This window comes from Tarenaya hassleriana, unplaced genomic scaffold (assembly GCF_000463585.1).
Source record: "Tarenaya hassleriana unplaced genomic scaffold, ASM46358v1 Cleome5, whole genome shotgun sequence".
NCBI classification, from domain to species: Eukaryota; Viridiplantae; Streptophyta; class Magnoliopsida; order Brassicales; family Cleomaceae; genus Tarenaya; species Tarenaya hassleriana.
The window spans coordinates 3,910,602-3,929,711 of NW_010967707.1; the positions used below are offsets into that span (position 1 = coordinate 3,910,602).

A 19,110-nucleotide genomic window follows, 5' to 3' on the forward strand; every position below is an offset into this window, starting at 1 on the left:
TCCATACCAGCAGGAATTGTAGCGGCGTAGCTATTATCAGATAAATTCAATGTGGTAGAAGGATAGAGTCTTTTCTTTCCTATATGTCTCTGAGGAATGGAGATGCAGGAAACCTCATACTGCAATGTCAATCGTTGCATTTCATAGATTTCATAATAATTGGAAGAGAGCAATTTAACCCCAAGAACAGACAGAAACCAAGGATTGGATGTAGAGATAACTATTAAATTTTCTCCAACTGCCCCCAGACTAATACTTACATTGTCTGGAAACCAAGAGGTACAAAATGGTGAAGAAACAGTAATACCGTCAGAATGAGCATCCTCGGTGGGCATGCTAAGCCTTACTGCATTTTGGTGAATTTGAACTAACAGTCCATTGGCTGCAAGCCCACATGCCAAGGTGCAGACATCGGGCTGGAAACCGACAGAATCAGTCACATCTTTAAAACTCAATCCAACTGACAGGACCCTTGTCTCCTCAACAAATGACAACACAAGAAATGAATGGTAAATATCGGTAAGCTTCATCCGAACAGTCCAAGTACCAGTTATTCCTTGATAAATAGGAGCAGTTTTCAGAAGCTTTTCTACGCTGATGCCACTTCGAATAATTCTAAAGGAGCCTTCAGGTGTCACACCACAGCAAGCAAACATTTGGTCACGTTTCTCATTCTGGTCATCCACAATCGACATATCCAAGATTGGAGCAATATTTTGTATCGGACTCACCCAATGTAGCTTACCGGTTTCCACTTTGAAAACCACTCCATCTGCCATTTCAACGAATGCAGCCAGTAATCCACCTTCAACCCACAAAATTTCCTTGCATGGTAAGCTCTTGTGCAAACACTCTGACAGATTCACTTTCATCCCGTTAGAGTCATAAGTGAGTTCAAACATGAAAAATTCTCCATCATCTAAGCAAAAAATCATCCGGGGGTTACAATAATTTTCTGGCTCCCAAGTCCATGAAGTCACATGCTTGGAACCCAACTTCCCGATGCCACTTTCACTATCTATGCACATGGGATCATAATCCCTGAGCTCCAACAATGCACATGCAGCAACATTAAAAAGACCTTCATCATCTCCATCTTGCACTCTACATGACTCTTCTACAAAATGATCTTCCCCTAAAGAAGCAGGCACGAGATCTAAAGACGTCCTAAACAAACAGCAAGGGTTTTGAGCATCCCTAAGATCCATTAAGAGAGCATCACCAACCCTGAAGAGAAAAGCAAATCCATAGGAATGAGGAACTTCAACAATAGTATGTGATAGTGCTCCGGGCTCGGCATATTCTGACATTAAACATATGGATTGTTCTTTGACATTCCATCTGAACAAAACCAGATCATTCATGAGAGACCCTTTCCTGTACCACAAGCAATAACTAAGATAAGTGATCCTGAAAATATTACACACTCTTATCGAGAAAACACAATCTAAAAAAACAGAAGTTTGAGAGTATAAGGAACTCTTACCTATTCAAAACAATGGCAAGAACAGGGTCATACTCCTTGCTAGGTTCATGAAGGTTTTTAGAAATGAAACACATACTCCAAATGGACCCAGATATTGCTTGTTCTGAAATGATGTCCCCGCTGTTTTCAGAAGGATAAAATATCCTCTGAAAAAAACGTTTACACTACTTTATCCATAATGCTCATATCACAAGAACAAACAGAAAAAGTTTGCTTGACTATTTAAATTGCAATGACGAGTTGGTTGGAAGTTAGAGGCCGAAAGAAATACCTCATTAATAATATCACCCACAGATGATGTTGAAAGGGAAAATAGCCCAAAGTGATCATGGTACGCACTGGCAGCGAGAAAGAGACCACTGCAAATCCCATAATAGGAGTTAACAAATAATTGTTGCTGTCGAGATTAAGAAGAAAACGCTTGTCCCAGTCGGTTTGTGAAGCACTCATGCCAAGTGACATCTATTTTACTATTGAAAGGTGGAAGTTGCTTTTATGAAACATTCATTTTTCTCGCCACACCTTGATTTTAAGAAGAAATCGCCTGCTCCTACTTGCATCAGCTAAATCAAAGTGTGACAAGAAAAATGAGTGCTTCATAAAATCAACTTCCTAGAAATTTCAATAGTAAACTAGATGGGAAATGGCATGAAAACATAAACAACAGATGGTAACCTGAATAGGTACTAACAGCAAGTCATGGATAGAGTCACATGATTAATTAACTCATGGGTCGCGGACAAAAGTAAGAACTACAACTTACCTGGAATCAACAGCAAGCATTCGGCCAAGTTGAAGCGTAGAGTTTCCAGGACTAGAAAGTTGAACATGTGACACAGGAGAGAACCTGCACCAACCAGCAAAACTAAGAACAAATGACACAAAATTTGCAACATAAGTAAGAATATTACGAGAAAGAAACCTGTGCATTTCATTGCTAAATGAGAGAAATGAGAGCTTCCCAGAATCAGAAATAACTGCCAAAAGGTCTTTTCCTGATATCTGTAAAGGATAACAGAAGATCAAATTATATCACAAGAATCCTATTCCTCACAACTAACAACCAAAAATTCATTTCTTGCATTTGGAAACATCTTCAAACAGACCTGTGTACTTCTCATATGAAATTCATTATTCCAAGGTATGACGGCCAAATCCTTAATTGTTCCAAAAACACTCTGCTCACAAACAGATTGAACAATCCCATCTTCACCAATAGATACCAATTCTATGCAGGTCTCCTGAAAAGAAAAAGGAAAACAGAAATCCCATCACAGTTAGTAATTGATCAAAGTAATTCACCATAACATTCCTCGTATGCCGTACATATTGAAGTTTTGCAACACCGACACAGGCTTTTTCCACAAACCCACATCGCTTCCTAAGATTTTAAGATGGTTTAGGCAAAGGCATAAAAAAACTTATCATAAATCGCATGGCATAAAAACATTACTTCAAGCATTGAATAAACAATGAACTTCGCAGATTACCAAGGTCTGATTTTGAAAATGTAACAGAAATTCAGAAAATAATTTCGATCGGTATAACTGGAATGCCAAACTCCTAAACAGACTTGTCATTCTTCACAATCGAAAGAGAAACATGAAATCTGCGTAATTTGAAGATGTTCCTGATAGAGTGATAAAACTGTGACTACACCAAAAAGCACGCATTTCGTTCCTTTCACGATGCCCAAAGGCACGACAACAAAGAAAGGGAAACGAGGACGGACTCTTCGCTCGCATGTCACCTTCACAGAATCGCAGCTTCCAATCGAGCAAATTCGATAGTACGAAAATATCCCCAAACGAGAATCGAATTCGAATCGCAAGAAACCGAAAGAAACAATCAAAAGAGAGAGGAACGATTCACAGCAGGAGAAGCTCGGACCTTGCCGAAAACGATGTCGCGGAAGGACCTGGAGCGAAAGTAGCCATAGGCGACCTGGAGAACAACGCTTGGGCGGAGGACACATTTGGCGAGGTAGCAAACGTCGCCGGAAGACGACGGAGCTGCCGCCGCCGCAGCCGTGGCCGACGTCGATTGAGACTTAGCGTAGGATTCCTCCTCCGGAACCGCCATCGCCAACGGGAACACTAGTTCCGGCGATCAAGGGTTTTCTTCTTCTCGGGGAAATAGCAAAAAAAAAGGTGAGAAATTGGAGTGAAAGCAGACACTGTTTGGTATGATCAGAGGAAGCTTTCAGAAAGACCCTATCTTTTTTGTGTCACCGTCATATTGTTCGTAGATTTAGTCTCTGCTTGAGGTATAGGTACACTATCTGTCTGTCTGTATGTATGTATGTGTATGTATGTGTGTAAATAAATTGCAAACCCTAATCTTTAAACAGTTTCATCAACTTTTCCCCAAAAAAACATATTTTAATTAAATATTTTTATTTAAAAATACCATTTAATTAAATATGCAATATAAGATTTTCGCATAACAATTTGAACAAATATCGGGACGAGAATAGAGATGAAAATTCTTGTTCAGATATTCGAATTCTATCAATTTGATCCATTCTAAGACACGAAGAGCTGTGGCGACGAAGTTCAGGCAACAGACCCTAAAATACCGCCAAAACCAGTCGTGAGAATATTCCCTTCTCCTGTCTTGTTTCTGGGTTCTCTCTCTCTCTTTTTTTTGGATTCTCTCCTCCTTTTTTGTTCGTACCTTGATCCGGTGTTAGATTTCGTTTTCTTACAGGTTTTGTTAATCGACGCTGCTAAATTATCTGTCTGGTCACCTGGTCCGAACCCAAATCCGAGGTATGCAATCCTGTTTGATCAAATCCCATCTGTTCAAACGCTCTTGTTCTGAAAACCCTTTCGAATTCTTCGTTTTTTGCATCTGTTTTCTTCTTGTTCGTGTGGGCACTGAATCCGAAAGGGTTGAGACTTGGTACCGTCTCTGAATTGTGGAGTCGAATGTGTAAATGTGTTCTCGTGATTTGATCGATGTAAATTATGATTTCCAAAGTTCCAATTTAATTCGGGTTGTAAATTATAATCGAATCCGGATCTGTTTGTCTGAAAGATTCGTTGACCTGATCAGGTTGTGTGATCAAACATTCTGAACAATGTAGACATTTTGGGTATGGTGTTAGGGTTTGTCAGTGTGTATATGCAGCTTTTGGAACATCTCTGGCCTCTCTGCCTGAATGTTTTGCGTTTCCCGTTTGATTCTTGAATCTGTTATATTAGTTCTTTGTTATGTTTTTTGTGTTGTGCAGACAAGTCTGATACATCATGGATCCTCCCGTTAAGGATATAGACCGATTTCCCGAGAAAATCGAAGATGAGAAAGAGGGAGGACCCTCTTTCCATTGTGGTCTCTATGATACAGAAGTAGTTCACAAGATAGCACAAGCTTTTCTTCCGGGTTTGGCCACCGCGTGTGTTGACAACACGACGGGTGATATCTTCAGATACCCTGGTTCGGTGGCTGCTGATATTAGAAAAGAAATGATTGAGTATCTTACTCACAGAAGTGAGAGTTTTGTGGCTGAGCACATTGTTCTAGAAGGGGGTTCAGAGGCAGAGGCCTCTAATGATCCACTCGATATCATATCTGAGTTCATCGATGATTTTGCCACGTCAAAGAGAAATCTGTTCAGCCGGGTTTCGGGTTGGCTGCTGAGTGAAAGGAGAGAAGACCATATCGATGATTTCGGGCAGGAGATGGAGATAAACGGGTTTTGGTTGATGGATCACCGAGAAGCAATCGCTCAGACTTTACTTAAGAACGTTGATTTTAAGAACAGTTTTCACTGTAAGTTGAGTTTTAAGACACGGGGAGAACTAGATGAGCATTTCGGACATTGTGGGTATAGATCAATGGACTGTGAAAACGAGGGTTGTACTTCTGTCTTTTGTGCCAATCAGATGGAGAATCATGACTCGGTTTGCCTGTTCAAGATAATCCCGTGTGAGCAGAAATGCTCAGAGAGTATAATGAGACGAGAAATGGACAGACATTGCATCACTGTATGCCCTAAGAAGCTTGTTAATTGCCCGTTTTACGCCATTGGTTGTGTCTCGGGTGTACCTCAATGCGAGCTCCAACAACATCGTATCGATCATCTAAGTTCACACTTGATGTACGTTCTTCGCGGGGTCTACAAGAAAGCATCCATTGATGATCTGAAACCCAGGGTTGAACAGATACAACAGGTGGATATATTAGTATAAAACTAGACATTTTCCTGAGTTTTCCATTCCGGACATAGCTAACTCTCTTGCATCCTCGTATGTTTCATTGTTTCGTTTGTTGTTTGTTGCAGTTGTCTACACGGTTAGCTGAAGCACGGGACGCGAGATCTCTAACCCATCTAGTCAAGGATATTGATCCAAAGCTGGGGCCTTTAGTTATGAAACCGAAAGAAATCAAACCAAAAGGCGAAGTTAACGAAGGAGAAAAGGATACTACAGATTCAGTGGACGATGTATCCGAAGAAACCCAAAAGAAAGCTCTTAACTCGGAAGCTGATATCACGGGAAATGTTGAAGATGAAAGATTGGAAATGAAGATCTCAACAGATGGTTCACCAGAGCAAACTTCGGGAAAAACACCAGAAGATGATGGAAAAGAATCGGAGAAGGGTTTAGCAGACGGTCTAATGGAGGATTCTGTGAAGAAAGATTCTGAAGCGGAAAACGACGTAAAGGAAGACTGTAAGCTGAAAACTGATGAAGCTCAAACTCGGGTACCTGATGCTGATGAAAGCAAAGGTTCAGAAGTTAAAGTCACCGACACTTTTGATGAAGAGGGAATGGAGACAAAGAATTCAACAAAATCTGTGTCAGAAGAATCTGAATCTGAAACTGTACCGACAATGGTCATGGACAAGAAGGATGAAGAGGAAACACATACAATAGACTCAATAAAACATGCATCAGAGGAATCTGAAATCGAAGCTTTATCCACCATAGTCGTGCAGAAGGCAGATGAAGAGGGAATTCAGATGATGAACACATCATTTCATGCATCAGAGGAACCTGAAATCGAGGCTTTATCCACCATAGTCATGGAGAAGGCAGAGGAAGAGGGAACTCGGATAACGAAATCGTCTTCTCATGCATCAGAGGAATCTGAAACTGAAGCTCCACATACAGTAGTAGTCATGGAGAAGGCAGATGAAGAGGGAATTCAGACGATGAACACATCATTTCATGCACCAGAGGAACCTGAAATCGAGGCTTTATCCACCATAGTCATGGAGAAGGCAGAGGAAGAGGGAACTCGGATAACGAAATCGTCTTCTCATGCATCAGAGGAATCTGAAACTGAAGCTCCACATACAGTAGTAGTCATGGAGAAGGCAGATGAAGAGGGAATTCAGACGATGAACACATCATTTCATGCACCAGAGGAACCTGAAATCGAGGCTTTATCCACCATAGTCATGGAGAAGGCAGAGGAAGAGGGAACTCGGATAACGAAATCGTCTTCTCATGCATCAGAGGAATCTGAAACTGAAGCTCCACATACAGTAGTAGTCATGGAGAAGGCAGATGAAGAGGGAATTCAGACGATGAACACATCATTTCATGCATCAGAGGAATCTGAAATCGAAGCTTTATCCACCATAGTCATGGAGAAGGCAGAGGAAGAGGGAACTCGGATAACGAAATCGTCTTCTCATGCATCAGAGGAATCTGAAACTGAAGCTCCGCATACAGTAGTAGTCATGGAGAAGGCAGATGAAGAGGGAACTCAGACAATGAACTCAGCAACTCATACCTCCACAGAAGCTGAAACTGAAGTTTCCCCAAATAATAGTAATGGACAAGAAAGATGAAACATGGAACTGAGAAAAAGAAAACTGCACAGTCATCAGCCCAAGCTGAAACAATAGATTGTATTTTAAACTCGTAAAGCAACATGGAATATTTTCTTACAGAGTTTTGTGTGTTTTGTCTGAAGATGTTCTCATCATTAAATTTATTCAACTTAATGTATTATTGATTTCTGGTTTTCCAATGATGGTATGTACTTCTAGTTCATTGGTCATTTGCCTCTTTCCCCCAAGATCAGAAGCCATTTTCTTGTCAAATTAAATATTTAACATTTGATTTTCTGTAAGGGTCGGTTATATTTTTTCGAACATCCGAATTATTCTAACATAAAAATCGAGTTTAATTTAATTTTTTAAACCAAACCCAAAAATACCTTCACCAATAACCGAAATACCCTCTTAAATTAAAGGAAAAAGAATTCTTTCGATTCTTTAAGGAAGAGATATGGCGGTCTCTCTATTGAATCCGATCACGGGCTCTACCATATTCTTTTTGGATTTAACTTCTGAATTAAAAAAATTAGTAAATTTACGAGAAACTACTTTATAATTTCGAGAAAAAAACATTTAGGTGTTGAATGAGAGGTGGTTTTTCGGAGTTTTTGAATTTTAAAAACTAAAAAAACCGACAATCAAATTTTTTAAAATTTGGTTTTCCTAAAAACCTAGAAATCTACTTTATGAAAAAAATCAACTAAAAATAAAAAAGTACAATTTTTTTTAGATTTACAATTATGAAAACTAAAAACCAAAAACTAAAAACCAAAAACCAAAAACTAAAGCCAAAAACCCAAAATAAAAAACAATGTCATTCAAAGTCTTAGAAAAATGAGACTATTTATTCGAGAGTTGAAACTATTTTATGTCGAAACTATTTTAGAGTTTTTTCAAATTTTTTTTATATTCTTATAATTTTTTTAAAAAATCTTAGTGAGAAAAAACTTTATAATTTTAAAAAACTAGAGAAATCTACAAGTAAATTTTTGTTGGACGAAATCCAAGAGTCCAATAATAAAAAGCCCAAAAAAGGACCACTGAAACCCATTTCATAACTAGAAACCCTAAGACGGCAGCTGAGCATATATTAGGGTTTTCTTTTCTTTCATCGTCTCTTTACGTGGATAGGCGGATAGTTTCTTCTTTCTTCACGCGGCCTCTCCTTCGCCATCACTCACGCGAATCTCAGGTATGTCTGCTCTCCCTCTTCCTCTCCCTCTCCCTCTCCCTCTCCCTCTATTCTCTCTTTTTCTCTCTCTCTTATCCGCGAGCTTCGCTTATGCTAATTGCTGGTGCAGCCATGGCCGCCGCCGAAGCATTGGACGCGGAGATGCAGCAGGCACTCACCAATGAGGTCAAGCTCTTCAACCGTTGGAGCTTTGATGACGTTTCGGTAAGTACCTCACCGATTTATCTGAGTAATTATGGTATTTAGTGTCTCTGTTGGTTGAGTGACTTCGACTTTCCTTCTGTATCAGATCTAGTTTTATGATTGTCGGAATTCGATCCTTGATGTGTCGTTTTTTATTGAGATTTAGTGGCATTATAGTATATATTTTGTGTTTTATATGACAATCGCACTGGCTTATTGTCTTCAGCTGTTTTGTAAAAGTAGAATCAGGTGTTTGACAACTTTAGAGTTTAGATCGAGCATTTAGGTTCCGGAGAGTGATAATTGGTTATTACAATGTCTCTTGACATTGGCAGTTATTGAAGTGTGATACTTGGAAAATTCCAATCGGCCTAAATTTCCCCATGCATCTTCGTACTGTAAAGCTTCATTTACCTTCTTGGAAATAGAGTAATGTCAATCTAATTGGACTATACTAGTCTCCCCTTTTGCTGTTGTTTTGTTATCTTGCTAAAGTTTGTTTGTCTGGAGGAGTTTTCATTAGTTCAATAACCTGGCTGACTTAAAGGGCAGCAATACTTGTTTCTGATAGTTTTCAACTGACTTTTTATTGTGACCCTATCTCTATCTTGAGAAATGATGTTGCAATGCAGGGTTCCTTTATTTTAGTCCTTGCAAGTTATCTGGATTAATGTCAAATTTTTCCCCTGAACATGATATCATACAGGTCACAGACATCAGTCTTGTTGACTACATCGGGGTTCAGCCGGCAAAACATGCAACCTACGTGCCTCACACTGCCGGAAGATACTCTGTGAAGAGGTTCAGGAAGGCTCAGTGCCCAATTGTGGAGAGGCTGACAAACTCTCTTATGATGCACGGTAGAAACAATGGTAAAAAATTGATGGCCGTGAGGATTGTCAAGCATGCCATGGAGATCATCCATCTCTTAACTGACTTGAACCCAATTCAAGTTATCGTTGATGCCATCGTGAACAGGTGCCGAGAGCAACCTCATCTAGTGTGTTTATTCCGACCCATGTGTTTCGTTTTACCACATTAAACTTATTATCGTGGCTTTCGTGTCTTAAACCAGTGGGCCCCGTGAGGATGCCACCAGGATTGGTTCTGCCGGTGTGGTCAGGAGGCAGGCCGTCGATATATCTCCTCTTAGACGTGTAAACCAGGCTATCTACTTGCTCACGACTGGTGCACGTGAAGCTGCGTTCAGAAACATCAAAACCATTGCAGAGTGCCTCGCTGATGAGCTGATCAACGCAGCGAAAGGCTCCTCCAACAGGTGAAACATATACTTCAGTGTCTCTTCCTTGCCAATTCGTTACTCGAATGTTGCTGGCTTAATTGCATAAACCTTACACTTCCATTGACGTGTGCAGCTACGCCATCAAGAAGAAGGACGAGATTGAGAGAGTTGCCAAGGCCAACCGTTGAAGAACCTCCCTTTTGCCCTGCATTACATATCTTCAAAGAGTGTTTTGTTTTGCAATTTTTTTTTTCAATTACAAGCATGGGATGATGTTTCAGATGTTTTGTTCAATTGGCAAGAACTTAATTTCATATAAACTTCTTTAGTAGATAGATAAATTTTGAGACGCCTTTAGCAACTTGATACGGTTTTCGTAACTCGTATTTTTGCCTCGGCCAATATTAAGCCTAATTTTTTTTAGAACTTATTACTGCTGTGTTTCTTCTACTTCAGCAGCATCGTAAAATGTTCGTACTTCAGCAGATTTCCATTTAGCCCAAGAACGGCAAATCAGATTGAGAGTTTGGTCCAAGACTCTAAGGGGATGGGAGAAGAGCAAATCAGGTTCAATCCCTACTTGATACGCCTTTAGCAACTTGATACGGTAATATATTTGTTTTGTTAAAACAATATTTATATTTATTTATTTTAAAAAAATATTTGGAAATATTTGGAAAAAAAATGTACGAACAAACGTGGTTACGTGGAGGGTTGTGATGAGCACGCGGCGCTGTCTCTGGTGCAGTGAGAGGGATGACTAGTTTTGCCTGAATTTGAAGGGTTCCGATAGTTAGTGCGCTTCTGTTGGGTTTGGGCTTTTCTTTTAATGTTTTTTTTTGGGTAAAATATTGTTTCTACTAGTATTTCCATTTGTTTAAATAAAATTTACGATTAAATTAATATTTCGAATTTATTTAAATAAAGGTTGAAAATAAGGAACAGAGATTTGACATTTTCTCATGGTGATATTTCTCCCATTTTTTTTTTCTCGTCGGGATTTAAAATAAAATCAACTGTCACGTCAGATCAGGTGACATCCTCGGTGTGAAGCAGCCACGTCGAGGCCTTGTATGACGTCATCATTCGGAGTTCCTTCTTTGTCACGTTCTCATTGGTCCGTCTTGTTTCGCCGACCAAACCACGGGAACATACATACACATTTGAGGTGTGTTCCAATTATACCCTCGTGATTTCACGAAAATATCATTTTAGTCACCGACCGAGAGGATCGATTGAGTTCCCCTGGAGAAACTCTCACTAACTTCTTCTCTGATATTTTCTCTGTTTCTCGGTCTCTCGATCCGTCTGTCAATCTCTCTCTGACCAATGACTGTGATTACTCCGCCGCCAGTTGATGTAGATCCCGATTCATCGTTTGTTGTGTTTGTGTTTTTTTTTTTGGATGTTTCCTTTGTGGGTTCTGTCTGTATTCACTCGAATCAGCATCTGAGTATTTGTTCGCTTCGTTTATGTGATCCAGTAGTTTTTTTTCTTCCGATTTTTTCATTGTGATAGTTTTGAATCATTCGAAAGTGCTGCAATTTTGTTATGTTCGTTATTTTGGTTTCTACTTTTCTTTTTTGTATTTTGATCACGGGAAGGCGGGATTAGGGTTTTCCTGGGTCATAGGTCTGATTTTTGTACCGTTTGCTGTTCGGATTTTGCAGCAAGAGGACGAGGAGATGCTCGTGCCGCACTCGGATTTGGTCGAAGGCCCTCTGCCCATGGAAGGCAAGAGTTATCGATTTTGATCTTCTGCTTAAATCCTCCCCCTTCTTTTCTCTTGCTTTTGATTTGATGGATTAGATACGATAGAGCTTGTGGGTTTATCACATTGTAGTGCCCATAGTGTAGGGTGCTATAGGGTTTTGTGATTTTATGGATGTTGATCTTTTTTACCAAGTGTTGATGCATTTGTAGTTGCCCAACCTGCTGAGCCTGCAAGTACTGTGGAGAACCAACCGGTGGAAGATCCTCCCACTCTGAAATTCACCTGGACTATCTCAAATTTTTCTAGGTTGAACACCAGGAAGCATTACTCTGACATGTTTATTGTTGGGGGCTACAAATGGTAATAGTGTAAATACTTTTTAGCCTTGAGTTTTTGCCTAACATGCATTTTGATTGGTTTTGGCCATGTGTGTTGTCTATTACATGCAGGCGGATATTAACTTTTCCGAAGGGAAACAATGTCGACCATCTGTCCATGTACTTGGATGTCGCTGATTCTGCGTCTTTGCCGTATGGATGGAGCAGATATGCACAGTTCAGTCTGGCTGTAGTCAATCAAATCCATAACAGATATTCCATTAGAAAGGGTATTTGTAGTTGCTTAATTCCTTTTATATAGACACGTCATTCTGATTGCGTGTAGCACATTTTGTGGATTCTAAAAGTTCAAATGTTGGGTTTGAAGAAAGGAGTCACTGCAAGATTTTGGAAGAGAATCAGGCAATGAACGGCTTCATTTTACCTGAACAGACAAAATAAAAATTATTACTTAGAATCAGCGTTGTACAATCTTCTGAGCTTCCTAGTCAGTAAAATATCTACTAATTTCTGGTAACCTTGGAATTTTGAATATGTAGGTGTGAGTCTCATGGCACAATTGAATCTTCAAGTGTTTTTAACATTACACTTTACCTTTTCCTCCAGAGACGCAACATCAATTCAATGCGAGAGAAAGTGATTGGGGTTTTACATCATTCATGCCTCTCAGTGAACTCTATGATCCTAGTAGAGGGTATTTGGTGAATGATACTGTTGTTGTTGAAGCTGAAGTTGCTGTACGTAAAGTTCTTGATTACTGGTCTTATGACTCAAAAAAAGAGACCGGTTTTGTTGGACTTAAGAACCAAGGTGCAACTTGTTACATGAATTCTCTGCTACAGACCCTATATCATATGCCTTACTTCAGAAAGGTTGTAATTCATTTCTATCTTTCTTTTTCAGGTCTTTAATTTATTTTTTTTTCTGGTTTTTGAATGATTGCGTCTTAAGTGTGAGCTGTATTTGTAGGCTGTCTACCACATGCCAACGACTGAGAATGATGCGCCTACAGCAAGTATTCCTTTGGCCCTCCAAAGTTTGTTTTACAAGCTTCAATATAATGACACTAGTGTTGCAACGAAGGAGCTGACAAAGTCTTTTGGTTGGGATACATACGATTCTTTCATGCAACATGATGTCCAAGAACTCAACCGAGTTCTCTGTGAAAAGCTTGAGGATAAAATGAAGGTGATTTCTGTTTTGCAGCTTGGCCATTGGTTGCTTCTCAGTTGATGTTTTTTTTTTTTTTTTGATCCTTTGGTATTATTTGCTTTCTAGGGAACAGTTGTGGAGGGAACAATACAACAGCTCTTTGAAGGCCATCATATGAATTACATTGAATGCATAAATGTAGATTACAAATCCACGAGAAAAGAGTCATTCTATGGTATTTAGTCTTATTTGCTGCACCATTCTCTATTATCTTTTTTTTTTTGGTTTTATGAAGACAGTTTTATACTTATGTATCTGTTACATAACAGATCTCCAGCTTGATGTGAAAGGCTGCAAGGATGTTTATGCTTCTTTTGACAAATATGTCGAAGTTGAACGACTTGAAGGAGAAAACAAATATCATGCAGAAGGACATGGTTTGCAGGTTGGATGTCCTACTTTTTTCTCATAACACGCTCTTGGGAACCTACATTAATTCAAAATGTACCTGTCTGGGTACATTTCATTTTCATCTGGTTGCTCATTTTTGTATATTGTTGGTGTAGAAAGGTTTCATAATGTATGGGAAATTCCTTAGGAAGCTGTTTGAATTCTTATCATATTTTCCCAATTAGTATATTCTTTGAAACCGAGCAATTGTAGCTGACAACTATCATTTTTACTGTGAAAATGAAGTTGGCATATCTAGTCTTATTCTGAAGGAACACCATTTTTATCGTTTTAGGATGCCAAGAAAGGCGTTCTATTCATGGACTTCCCACCAGTTCTTCAACTTCAACTGAAGAGGTTTGAATATGATTTTACGCGGGACACCATGGTGAAGGTTAGTGTTGAAAGATCCAGGTTCCTAGAAACGAGTGAGCATGTGGTGGTGACCGTCTATCTGTACTATTTTTTGATGTTGACAATTTGCAGGCTTTGATGAGTGCTGATGAAGTTTTTATTTATAGATAAATGATCGGTATGCATTTCCTCTGCAATTGGATCTTGATAGAGAGAACCGAAAGTATTTATCTCCTGAAGCAGACAAGAACGTGTGCAATCTTTACACACTTCATAGGTATGTTTTTTGTGAATTTATATAGCAGTTTCAAGAAGGGGAGCCTTGGCGCACCGGTTAAGGTGTTGTCGTTGTGACCTTGAGGTCACAAGTTCGAGTTCTGGAAGCAGCCTCTTGCAGATATTTCTGCAAGGTAAGGTTTACTTACAATACACCCTTGTGGTGGGACCCTTCCCCGGACCCCCGCTCAGCGGGATGCTTTGTGCACCGGGCTGCCCTATATAGCAGTTTCAACAGGAGTATGCATTTTGTGCGGGGTGTTACCACTGAATTTATATAGATATATGCCTGCTTTCTGTTGCTTAGGTTTACTTGGATAGTTAATTAACATGGTTTGTCCTACTATATCATTACTAGTCATTATTTAGCTCATCGAGAAAAGCATACCATCATCCTTTATCTGTTGCCACATTTGCCTACTTAGCCCTGTTATGTTTCTGTAGTGTATTAGTTCACAGCGGTGGAGTGCATGGTGGGCACTATTATGCTTTTATAAGGCCAACATTGTCTGATCAGTGGTATGCATCTTCTGGATCTCTTATTCTTAAATAAGTTTCAAAGATATGGGAGGAGTGCATGACGGGCACTATTATGCCATCTTCTACTCTATCTGCTTGACCTCTGTTTTCTTAGAGGCTGTCACCTGAAAGCAATAGTTACTCATTGTGAGAAATAATGCAGGGCATGATAATTAAGGTAGGTTTAATAGAAGCTAGATTAGCACTCTGCAGGATTTCTTTATTCTTGAAAAATGTCCGAAGACATTTGTTTTTGTGGATATACAGGTATTGATGTTGGAGCTGGCTTTTAATAGTTTGATGTGTTGGATTGTAGCATGTCAACATTATGCAAGATTAGCATAATTTGGCCTACTTAGTTGCTCTGTCTAACAAGAACAAAACATTAAAGTTGGTGTTCATGCAAATAGCTTCAGCAGTGATGTTATGTTTGAAGGATGACACCAATTTGTGCATGGTCATTGTGATTTTAGTATCATCTCATAAGATTCACATTCGTCGACATTTTTACTGTTGATTTCATCATTTTTGTTTTTGCATATTCATTTATTCACGTGATAATATTTGATTTTTAATATCTAGGTTCCTTTGTGGTCCCTGGCACTAGTTTCAGTTGACAATGGCAAATGTTCACTATCTATCCTTTTCTCTTCAGTATTAAAGCCTCTAAAATTGTGCAGGTATAAATTTGATGATGAACGAGTAACCAAGGAAGATATGAAAAGGGCAATGGAAGAGCAATATGGTGGCGAGGAAGAGGTAACATTTTCTCGTCAGCTATTCTATGGTTCTCCGGTCTCTTAATTCACCTGATGCGTTTTCTTCTTTTATGTCCTTTCAGTTGCCCCAAACTAATCCTGGTTTCAATAACCCATCTTTCAAATTCACAAAATACTCGAATGCATACATGCTTGTGTATATTCGGGAAAGTGATAAAGATAAAATAATTTGCGGCGTTGATGAGAAGGACATTGCGGAACATTTAAGGGTAAAATATTGTTTTTGTCATCTGTTCCTTTTGATTATGCACGTCATTATTGCATCTGAGTTTTCTTGCAATCTAACAACAGGTAAGACTAAAGAAAGAACAAGAAGAGAAGGAAGATAAAAGAAGATACAAGGCTCAGGCTCACCTTTTCACTATTATTAAGGTTTGCTTCTATGGTTTAATTGTTTTTGATGTTATGTCAATCTGATGTAGAGTACTGTTGTGGTTCTGTCATGACTAATGCTATTTATGACTGTGAAGGTTGCAAGAGATGAAGACATTGCTGAACAAATTGGGAAGGATATTTATTTTGATCTTGTTGATCATGACAAAGTTCGCAGTTTTCGAATCCAGAAACAGACCCCCTTTCAACAATTTAAGGTGCTTGCCATATTATCTGCTTTATCTGAATTTTTCCTTGCCTTAGTTTCTGTTTATCGAAGAAAATAGAGCTTGTTTGATGGAAGATATGTTTTGCAAAGATTCCACCATTTGGTTAATCAAACCCACCTTGCGCTTAAGAAAATTTGATAAGGATCTTCAGTCAGAGATCTCGGCTTTGTTCAGAAATCTTACAATAAGTGTTTCAGTTTTGGCGGGATAACTTTTCTGTTAGAAAAGAATTTTTTTTTTTTTTTGGGGGGGTGGGGGGAGGCTGTCGTGATGATGATTTGCTACTATTGGTACTTACGAGTGAACTCATTGAAATGGCATGGAAGAAATTAATTGGTATTGCTTGAATGTCATTGTAATTGCTGACGATGGTACTTCTTGAACCTTAAAAAATTGACGTTTACCAAGCTTTGTAGAAGACATTAAATTTGATAATATCACTTGGTTTAATCTGAAGGTGAATCTTAAAAGACCCTTTAACAAGATAATAGCTATGCTTATATCGTTGAGACGATTATTTGCTTATTTTTCCCAACAGCTGTACGTTGCAAATGTCTTTATTTTAATATAAATCTGCCCTTGCTCTTCGTCAAATATGTTCATACATGGAATTTTACCCACTTGGTTCTTGTAAGTCTTTTGTTGTTGGCTCTATGGCTCCTTATAGTTCTATTGGTTTTATTTATTTGAGAATTGAAATCGTTTCAAGTACAATTTTCTGCTGGACTATAGGAGGAGGTTGCCAAAGAATTTGGTATTCCAGTTCAATTTCAGCGTTTCTGGATCTGGGCAAAGCGGCAAAACCATACCTACCGTCCTAATCGTCCCCTAACACCTCAGGAGGAGTCACAGCCGGTAATTTAATAATTTATTCCTTTTCTTCCCTCATATGAATAGGATTTGTCTCTTCCGTCTTGAATTATTCTTTTTATCTGCAATTTGTTTACAGAAAAAAAAAACGAAAATGATGTGCTTAGAACCAGTCTATCTGCTATTGATTTATTCTTTCTGTAGAATATTATTTCAAGTGATCCCATCTGTGTCGAGCATATTCATAGCCCTTTGTTTAACTGAGCTTTCAGAGAACTGCCATACCTTGTGTTTTTATGTTGCGGAGTAGAGTATTTATTGCTCTGTGCAAGGTTAACTGTAGTTGATTTTTGTCCTTGTGTAGGAGAGTCCTACTGTAGATAACTCTAGTTGCGTAGTGATGTGTTTATTTTGGAATATTTACTTTAAAATGTTTTTGTAGGTTGGACAAATAAGAGAGGCGTCGAACAAGGCAAACAATGCAGAATTAAAGTTGTTCTTGGAAGTAGTACATGGACCGGTAAGAATACCTTGTTGGGAAGTTTGATTCCTGAGGCCTTGTGTCATTTGAGGAGAGTCTGAATAGACTCATCGCAGGAAAGAAAAGCTAAAAGTCATATTTAACCTCTTTGAATAAATCAGGATTTACGTCCAGTCCCTCCTCCAGACAAATCAAAAGATGAGATTCTTCTTTTCTTTAAGCTTTATCATCCTGAAAAGGCAGAAATAAGGTAATACTAGTTTCCAACTTTTGTTTTGTTCTCTGTCTACTCTTCAATTGCTTACCACTAGTACTACTACAACTAATTGGTAATCTTATAAAGAAAAGATATTCATTTCCTCTTCTTTTCCAGCAGAAAAGTTATACTTTCTCTGTCCATCAGTTACATTTTCATTTTTTTTAGTTTTATCCACTGGAGCTCATTTTCTCTCCTAAATATTTCACAACTTTGTCTTCTTCGTGTTGCCAGATATGTTGGTCGACTCATGGTGAAAACTTCCAGCAAGCCATTGGATATTGTTGGAAAACTGAATCAAATGGCTGGCTTTGCTCCTGATGAAGAATTAGAACTTTTTGAGGTTTGCTGCTTCTGCCATTTGTCTCCTAGATTTGTCTGTATGCTTATGGTTTAATATCTTTTTCAATGCCTTTTGGGCTGATTTTCAGGAAATAAAGTTTGAACCTTGTGTTATGTGTGAACACGTGGATAAGAAGACTTCATTCAGATTGTGCCAAGTAATGATTTAATCTCTTATTTGCTGAAGGTCTCTGTCTGATGCCATCTCTTTGACATGACTTGGTTTTCTTTCATGCAGATTGAAGATGGAGATATAATTTGCTACCAGAAAGCTCCTACTGACAAGGAGAGTGAATTCCAATACCCAGATGTGCCTTCATTTTTTGAGTATGTTCAAAATCGACAGGTATATTGTACTTTTTTGTTTTCAATAGTTAATATTGCTATATCTTAGTAGAATTATGCTAAAACTAAAGTCACGGTGACTAGGTTTCTGTCCGGATCAGTAGAATGGTTCTTATGCTAACTCCTTTATCCTTGATAAAAGTTCCTTTTCTTCGTGGCATCTGAGCAACATGTACGTCAATAACTTCTTTGTACTGTGCCTGTGGGTGATATCCACTATATCTCCCTCCAAGCTATCTAATTTTCTTTAGAACCTAGCTTTATTTTCTCTCTCTATCTTGTTATAATATAATATACACATATACACACTAGATAGATATATACTATTCGTTGTCTCTCCCCTTCCTTCCAGTCAATTTTAACCCTTCAAGTCTACATCTCTCTTTTCCAGTCTAGCGGTCAGGCACGTAATTACTGACTCTACTGAGTGAGTTATATCTGACTGTTATTACTATCTCCTACCTTCTACCTTGGGCTTCTGTTTTCTGCCGTTTACCTTTGATCATTTCCGTGTTAGTTGTAGATTCTGCTTATTTGCTGACTTTTTGTTTAGTTGTAGGATGGCTGCCATGGTTTTGTTGGGAGTGATTGACTAATGTGGCTTTTGATTTTGTAGCTGGTTCGGTTTCGTGCTCTGGAAAAACCGAAGGAAGATGAGTTTGTTCTGGAGTTGTAAGTACCTCTGTGGATGTTGCACTATCTGCACAAAGAACAGCTTCTGTTTCTTTTTCTTTTTCTTAGACTTTTCATTTTTAGGTCTAAGCTGCAGACTTACGATGATGTTGTGGAAAGAG

General features: G+C 38.7%; 4 protein-coding genes across 6 annotated transcripts in view; 3 read left to right on the plus strand and 1 right to left on the minus strand.

Annotated features, from left to right (window-relative positions):
• The window catches only part of LOC104826780 (pre-mRNA-splicing factor prp12), a 9,920-nt gene extending 6,136 nt beyond the window's left edge, over nt 1-3,784 (minus strand). The window contains exons 1-7 of the mRNA XM_010559657.1: nt 3,377-3,784; nt 2,593-2,727; nt 2,409-2,488; nt 2,250-2,333; nt 1,758-1,845; nt 1,487-1,632; nt 8-1,377 (exon numbers count right to left, since the gene is read on the minus strand). Of these exons, the coding sequence (XP_010557959.1) occupies nt 8-1,377; nt 1,487-1,632; nt 1,758-1,845; nt 2,250-2,333; nt 2,409-2,488; nt 2,593-2,727; nt 3,377-3,568 (2,095 nt within the window). The 5' untranslated portion in view covers nt 3,569-3,784. The remainder of the gene's footprint in view (nt 1-7; nt 1,378-1,486; nt 1,633-1,757; nt 1,846-2,249; nt 2,334-2,408; nt 2,489-2,592; nt 2,728-3,376) is intronic.
• Nucleotides 3,785-3,939: 155 nt separating this feature from the next.
• On the plus strand, nt 3,940-7,471 carry LOC104826781 (golgin candidate 5). 3 transcript variants are annotated; one of them, XM_010559659.2, is made up of 4 exons: nt 3,940-4,078; nt 4,179-4,257; nt 4,722-5,661; nt 5,772-7,471. In XM_010559659.2, the coding sequence occupies exons 3-4, from the start codon at nt 4,738-4,740 to the stop codon at nt 7,287-7,289; spliced, it is 2,442 nt and encodes an 813-aa protein (XP_010557961.1). In that variant the 5' UTR covers nt 3,940-4,078; nt 4,179-4,257; nt 4,722-4,737; the 3' UTR covers nt 7,290-7,471. The 3 variants fall into 3 exon arrangements, with proteins under 3 accessions (XP_010557961.1, XP_010557960.1, XP_019059751.1); XM_010559658.2 differs by having other exon boundaries at nt 4,196-4,257; XM_019204206.1 differs by lacking the exon at nt 3,940-4,078 and adding an exon at nt 4,095-4,112 and having other exon boundaries at nt 4,196-4,257.
• An 890-nt stretch (nt 7,472-8,361) lies between these two features.
• On the plus strand, nt 8,362-10,259 carry LOC104826782 (40S ribosomal protein S5-1). Its single transcript, XM_010559660.2, has 5 exons — nt 8,362-8,472; nt 8,582-8,676; nt 9,362-9,633; nt 9,731-9,934; nt 10,032-10,259. Exons 2-5 carry the CDS (start codon nt 8,584-8,586, stop codon nt 10,084-10,086), a joined length of 624 nt encoding a protein of 207 aa, XP_010557962.1. The 5' UTR covers nt 8,362-8,472; nt 8,582-8,583; the 3' UTR covers nt 10,087-10,259.
• Nucleotides 10,260-11,110: 851 nt separating this feature from the next.
• LOC104827442 (ubiquitin carboxyl-terminal hydrolase 12-like) overlaps nt 11,111-19,110 on the plus strand; it is a 10,873-nt gene continuing 2,873 nt past the window's right edge. The window contains exons 1-23 of the mRNA XM_010560614.2: nt 11,111-11,257; nt 11,569-11,632; nt 11,822-11,972; nt 12,062-12,219; nt 12,557-12,822; nt 12,920-13,138; nt 13,229-13,337; nt 13,432-13,547; nt 13,848-13,946; nt 14,074-14,183; nt 14,627-14,701; nt 15,382-15,460; nt 15,543-15,689; nt 15,772-15,852; nt 15,951-16,070; nt 16,815-16,937; nt 17,335-17,412; nt 17,535-17,623; nt 17,864-17,972; nt 18,061-18,129; nt 18,210-18,317; nt 18,933-18,988; nt 19,073-19,108. Coding sequence (XP_010558916.1) covers nt 11,228-11,257; nt 11,569-11,632; nt 11,822-11,972; nt 12,062-12,219; nt 12,557-12,822; nt 12,920-13,138; nt 13,229-13,337; nt 13,432-13,547; nt 13,848-13,946; nt 14,074-14,183; nt 14,627-14,701; nt 15,382-15,460; nt 15,543-15,689; nt 15,772-15,852; nt 15,951-16,070; nt 16,815-16,937; nt 17,335-17,412; nt 17,535-17,623; nt 17,864-17,972; nt 18,061-18,129; nt 18,210-18,317; nt 18,933-18,988; nt 19,073-19,108 — 2,492 coding nt within the window. The 5' untranslated portion in view covers nt 11,111-11,227. The remainder of the gene's footprint in view (nt 11,258-11,568; nt 11,633-11,821; nt 11,973-12,061; nt 12,220-12,556; nt 12,823-12,919; nt 13,139-13,228; nt 13,338-13,431; nt 13,548-13,847; nt 13,947-14,073; nt 14,184-14,626; nt 14,702-15,381; nt 15,461-15,542; nt 15,690-15,771; nt 15,853-15,950; nt 16,071-16,814; nt 16,938-17,334; nt 17,413-17,534; nt 17,624-17,863; nt 17,973-18,060; nt 18,130-18,209; nt 18,318-18,932; nt 18,989-19,072; nt 19,109-19,110) is intronic.

What these genes read in the sequence shown, in the direction of transcription:
- LOC104826781 (XM_010559659.2), top strand. Translation starts at nt 4,738, where the DNA reads ATGGATCCTCCCGTTAAGGATATAGACCGATTTCCCGAGAAAATCGAA. An exon ending in GGGTTGAACAGATACAACAG is followed by an intron (nt 5,662 to 5,771) that starts GTGGATATATTA and finishes TGTTTGTTGCAG; the next exon opens with TTGTCTACACGGTTAGCTGA.
- LOC104826782 (XM_010559660.2), top strand. Translation starts at nt 8,584, where the DNA reads ATGGCCGCCGCCGAAGCATTGGACGCGGAGATGCAGCAGGCACTCACC. An exon ending in GGAGCTTTGATGACGTTTCG is followed by an intron (nt 8,677 to 9,361) that starts GTAAGTACCTCA and finishes GATATCATACAG; the next exon opens with GTCACAGACATCAGTCTTGT. An exon ending in GCGAAAGGCTCCTCCAACAG is followed by an intron (nt 9,935 to 10,031) that starts GTGAAACATATA and finishes TGACGTGTGCAG; the next exon opens with CTACGCCATCAAGAAGAAGG.